Source organism: Macadamia integrifolia, unplaced genomic scaffold, assembly GCF_013358625.1.
Source record: "Macadamia integrifolia cultivar HAES 741 unplaced genomic scaffold, SCU_Mint_v3 scaffold566, whole genome shotgun sequence".
Taxonomy (NCBI): Eukaryota; Viridiplantae; Streptophyta; class Magnoliopsida; order Proteales; family Proteaceae; genus Macadamia; species Macadamia integrifolia.
This window is the reverse complement of record NW_024870487.1, coordinates 108,526-114,717: the sequence shown is the minus strand read 5'-3', so window position 1 is coordinate 114,717 and position 6,192 is coordinate 108,526. Positions and strand designations below refer to the sequence as shown.

Genomic DNA, 6,192 nt, shown 5'->3' with positions numbered 1-6,192 from the left:
CTTCTTTAAGATTCTTTAATATATATATATATATATATATTATTTCTATATGATTTGTTTAAAGAAAATTTTTTATTTTTTTATTGTGTTTGAAAAGCACTCTAGTGAGTTGGCTCCAATGGATAAGCAGAAGTTGGGTGTGATTATCTGGGTTCCACCATTGGACAAATTTCATTAAGGATAAGAAGAAGACCAATTTCTAATTTCTCTTTGGATTTCACCCATTTGCAACCCTTACCCACCCCCCACCCCCCTTTGCAATCCCTCTCGACCCCCTGGCCCAAAAGTGCTCCATATCTGCATCTGCAACCTTATCTGATATTAAATAACTTAATATGTAGCTAATTAAGAATATTTCCTAGATTTCAAATCATCATTTTATATATCATTAATTAACTATCTTTCTACCAAAAAAAAAAGGAACTATCTGCATTTTCTACCAAAAATAAAATAAAAATTAACTATCTAGAATATTTCATCTCAAATATGAGTCGTAAGAAAATTGTAGAAAGAAGGAACATGAAACTGTCAAACAGGACTGGTGAATATCATGAACAATGGTCAAAACTGGTAGGCCAAATAGTTTCAATTGAGCCCACTTCGACCATCCACTCCGATATATATTTTAAAACTTTTATTAGACCCATCCAGTCCGATTTGGCTATGAAGATTATTCTACTTTCTTTCACATCTCCCGGTTAATAAAATCCACAACTTCTTCTAATTAATAGACAGATAGGATTATATATATATATATATATAAAACAAGGGTTTTCAAGTTTCGGCTTGACTATTCCCTAGGATCCAATTAACCCTATATTCATTGGACTAGGTATATACTATTGTTTAAATGAGAAAATTTTCCAGCACAATTCCAATTGAGAGGCCTTCAACATGGTAGACATCCTTAGTAAAAAAGATCTTTCGATGAGAAGGTTCTCCCTTGAATTAACCATGTGTCAAATTTTATGTTGCATCTCCATCAAGGTTACTAGGTTAGGACTATTACCCATGTATTCTTCAATTGTCACATAGATAATAACATACAACAGACAAGATTGTATCAAATTATCATCCAATAGATAACAAGTATCCAAATTCTCATTTACATCCTGAACGAATGTTTCCCATCATGGAATAAACTCCTCACAAGAAAATACCGGAGAGAAATATTTTAACTAATTTCTAGTAAACTATAATTTTTCCAAGTAGAGGAAAAAAAGGTGTGTATCTTGACAAGGTGATCGAGTGGCGACTTCTTTTTGCAGCCTATATAAAACCCTGTCATTTCAAAAACAAAGATAGAGAGAGAGAAAGAGAGAGGGGTTATTGATGGTGTTAGAGATGGTTTAGCGCAGCTTCTTCTTATTGCTTTGTGTAGTGATTGTCTCTCTCTTCATGATATCTATGAATACTATTTGGCTGTGGAAATGACCCAAATAAATAGACCTAGGAAGTGTCATAGGCACCACCATGAGGCCGGTGGCGATGGTATTGGTGGTGATGGTGCCGGCAGCAGCCACCTACACCACCACCATGATGTTGATGTTGGCCACCACCACCACCATGATGGTGGTTGTGGTGGCGGTGGCGGTGGTGGTTATGGTGGAGGAGGTGGTGGCGGCAGCGGTGGCAGCAGCGGTAGCGGTGGCAGAGGTGGTGGTTCGTAAACACCATACAAGTGTCTTTCCTTTAGTTCTTTGTACGTCCTAACCCCGCTCCTTTTCAAAAAATTTGTCCATATCCAGCTGTTTTTATTACATGCCCACTTTTAGTCGATATGTTATCTGCTAATGGAAGCCATTTTTTTGAAATCAGAAATTATCTTCTTTGCATTCATTCAATGAGGCCAAACATATTAAGAAATAGACATCTTATCTCTAGTTGGGACCTTCCTCTCATTAATTCCCCATCACCGTTTTTTCTTGGTATCATATTCTTATTATTGTTTCCGACTCATCCTTACCTCAATGTTTCTACTACTCTCCAGCTTTTTGGTGTATTACTTTCATATAATTGTTTTTTCAGCTCTTGGTTTTTTATATATCATCTTTTTAATTATTTTGATGTTTGGATAGGGTTTTCTCCTATTTGTCTTGCCTTTGGACTCTATCATTGTACACTATATTTTCTCTTATTTAATTTTTTATTAATAAAAATAATAATTATTTGATTCGCAATATGGTTACTAAACTGAGCAAATGATGTAACATATCTAGACTGAGGGATATCAACAAGAGCAGGGTGACCCAAAGTCTAGCCTAACCCAAAGGGGTACATCATTTACTAAATTGATCAACCTGGACAAATGCCCTTCCTCAGATGCTTGTGGAGGTTCAGAGTGATGTGAAAGACAAATGTATTGGGTTACGTTTGATCAAGTTAAGAAAAAAAAAAGGAAGAAATTGCTTCTTGGTTCAGGAATGGGGGGTTCAGGCCTATTGGACGTGCTTTGATTGTGAAATTATATAGAGATGTGGTCATGTAGTGTGCTCTTCTTTCTAAAATTATATGGGGCCCTGTGGGCTTGTGTATTTTTGTTTTTTGGTCGCTCTGTTTCCCTTAGGGGTCATCCTTGAAAGGGGAGGTCCTCTGTTTTCCCGGGTTTTTTATCTTCGTTTTTTATTTTTATTTTTTTTTTGTTTGTATAGTTTTCTTTTTTACAGCAACCTATAGTGTCTGAGGCTTCCGCTATTATATGGTCTGGGAGGGGGTAAGTGTACGTAGCTTTACCCTTTACTTTGCAGAAGATGTTGTTTCCAAGTTTTGAACATATGACCAAGTTTGTATAATTTCTTCTTTCTCTTAATAAAGAAATTTATAGGCACTTGTGAGTGTAGTAGGTTATGGTCCCCCGATAAGATTTTAGAACTATTAAAGCTGCCTACCAAGACTCTTGTAACCTTATTAGATTAGTATTTAACCATAGTAATTGAGAGGATTATTAATGTCCATTTGAATCCATAATGGACCCCTTTACATGCCCCCTATTAAAGGGAGGGGGGAGGGGGGAAGAAAGCAGGCAAAGACCTGTATCTACAATACTTGACGCAGTGCTGTGTGATTAGGAATTCGAATACTTTATCATGTTTATACCATTTAGTTTCAAAAGGAAGTTAACAATAGAAGACTCTACAACCTAAAGCTTCAAGCGTACAAAGTCATGAAAGACATTGAATAGAATGCGATCATTTTGTTCTATGCATGATGGATAACGCCTTCCTAGCTAGGGCATATACTACATAATCCGCAACCCTTGAAATATAAAAGAAAGTGAATGATTGGAAAGAAGACAAAAGTGATCTAATATCATGTAGCACAACTGAAACTTTCAATGGTGGGAGTCTTAAGGGTTCATTGATCAGATCAATGATCTCCTTGTTATCCGTTTCAACTTCTAAGTAAGTGAAGCCCGAGGCCCCAACTCCAATACTTGATAGATACTTCTAATTGCAAGACATTCTCCTTGAATTGAAGAAGCGAAATATTGTGGCATTGAGATAACTTGAGCAAGGCGTCCCTCATGGTCTTTAAAAACAAAACCCACTTCCATACTCATGACCCGGTGAGATAACAGCATCACAATTAACCTCCATAACACCGAAAGGCGGTGCCCGAATTTTTTTTTTTTTTTTTTTTTTATTTATATGTATATTATAAGCATTCCAAAGTTGGGCTACATCAAAGTTCTAAAACTAAAATTTTATTCCGAAATGGATCTGGACCAGAACATATCAGTCAGATTTAGTTCTATTTTTAGTTATTATGTTTTTACCTTTAAACCGTATTGGGAAACGAAAAACTCTGATTTGGTAACCGTTGATATATCATAGTATGACCAACCAATAAGAAAATGCCACATGGCTAAAATATCGTGATCGGAGGCCCAAACCCCGTCTTGTAAGGATTTGACCTTAGATGAACAGACGAGCAGAAGATCAAGAGATCAATAGGCCCAACCCAAGTCAGGAGAGCAGAAGGCCAACCCAAGCTTGTAAGGGTTGACTCCAGACAAGAAAGCGATCAGAAGATCCTTTACCACATAGGAAAATTCTTACTCCAGATCACGTGCCATCGGTATTGGATAATGACGCATGTGAGCGTCAGCAAACTTGGCACTTGAGATAACAAACTAAATCAGGGTCAGACGGTTAATAAACTCAGGATTGATCATGGTTAGATTAGCTATGGCAACTCCGGTTATTTAATTCAAGGATAACCACGGGTTAATCGTTAGGATCTTAGAGTGTTTATGATGAGATCAGCAACCTCAGCTCAAATAATGATGAAACCCATAATGCTTGAGCAGGTCCAGGTCATCTGAGAAAAAGATCCCCAAACCAATGAGGATGCCCACTGACCATGATATGAGGAAAATCTAGGTAAGAGGTGAAGGTATGGTAGTTTGAATCCCCATAGCTTTGTCAAGATTTTCCTTTTTCATCTATCATTATAACTTGAGCTTTGAAGAATCTTTCCTAGAGATTGATTCTGAGATTAGTTCTTCATCTATGACCTGTAGATATCAAAGAAGAAAAACACCTGCAGTATCATTAAAACCGATATTATTCCAATCCAATCAATAGATTCAATCCGACTTTTGGAATCATGGTCCACACACCGCCTTCTACTCTTATACGTAAACTATGATTTCATGCAAGGCGGTTGAGTCTTTCTGTCCATTACTTCCACTCAAATTAAAATGGTGGGGGGTTGAGTTGATAGAAAGTGATTGCTTTGACTAATCAAATAATGGTTTAAAAATAATTATAAATTAATATCAACCACGTGACAGTTCCTATTGGACTTTTTCCAGAAGTGGATTTCGCGGAAACTTCCAAGCTAATAGTGATGGATATCTATTGGTATAATGTTTGAAAATATCCAATGCACATGAGGGCACGCAATTAGGTCTTATCACACCCAAATGTATTGGAACATGAAAAAACTAAACTAGCACGGTTATTTGTTCTTAGCTTTAGAGCATGGGAACCCATTGATAGTACCGCATTGTTTTTTCCTATTATAATTGGAATCAATTCATCAATTTACCATTCACTAGAAAACACGTATTCAAATTCTCATTTACATCCTGAACGAATGTTTCCATCATGGAATAAATTACTCATAAGAAAATATCAGATGAAAATATTTTAACAAATTTCAAGTAAAATATAATTTTTCCTAAGTGGAGAGAAAAAAGTCGTGTCCACCTTGACAAGTTTAAATTTCCTTTTCAAGATGATGACCTAAGGTGAGTGTTTACAGTTTTTGCAGTCTATATAAACCCTGTAAGTTCAAACACAGAGAGAGAGAGAGAGAGAGAGAGAGAGAGAGAGAGAGAGATGGTTAGGGTTATTGATGGTGTTGGAGATGGTTTAGCGAGTGGTGGTAGCTTATTCTTACTTTGTATAGTGGTTGTCTCTCTCTTGATGATATCTATGATAATATTTGGCTGTGGAGATGACTCAGATACACACAGGAAGCGTTATAAGCACAGAAAGCGTCATAGGCACGATCATGGGGCCGACAATCATGGAGCCAACAATGGTGGTGCCGACGATGGTGGTGCCGACGATGGTTGTGCCAACGATGGTGATGGTGATGGTGGTGCTAATTGTGATGGTACTGGCGGTGGTCACCACCAACATAATGGTGGTGCCGGCGGTGGTCACTACCACCACTGGGGTGCCGGCCACCACCACGAGGGTGCCGGCCACCTCCACGTGGGTGCCCACCACCACGTGGTGGCTGGCCACCACCACCATGTCGATCATGGTGGTGGCGTTGGCGGTTTTGGTGGTGGTGGTTTCTAAGCACAATACATCTTTCCTCTAGTTATTGTACATCCCCCCCCCCCTCCTCCTGTCCCCTGTCCCCTGTCCCCCTCTCCCTTTCTAAACTTGTCCATACCTAGATGTTTTTATTATATGCCCAATTTTAGTTGAAAGCCATTTCTTTCCAGATCAGAAATAAATTTCTTTGCATTCATTCAAAGAGCCTAAACATATTATTTCTCTTTAGTTGGGACCTTCCTCTCATTATTCCCCCATCCCTGTCCTTTTTTGGTATCATACCCTTATTGTTGTTTCTGCCCCATCCCTAGCTTTTCATGTATCACCATTTTTTAAGTGTTTCTATCACTCCCTGGCTTTTGCTGTATCACTATTATATAATTGTTTTTCTTTTCTT

General features: G+C 37.9%; 1 protein-coding gene across 1 annotated transcript; it reads left to right on the top strand.

The window, feature by feature from the left end:
- The first annotated feature begins 5,345 nt into the window (after nucleotides 1-5,345).
- On the top strand, nucleotides 5,346-5,816 carry LOC122069260 (dormancy-associated protein 2-like). Its single transcript, XM_042633228.1, has one exon. The coding sequence runs from the start codon at nucleotides 5,346-5,348 to the stop codon at nucleotides 5,814-5,816; it is 471 nt and encodes a 156-aa protein (XP_042489162.1).
- The last annotated feature ends 376 nt before the right edge of the window (nucleotides 5,817-6,192 follow it).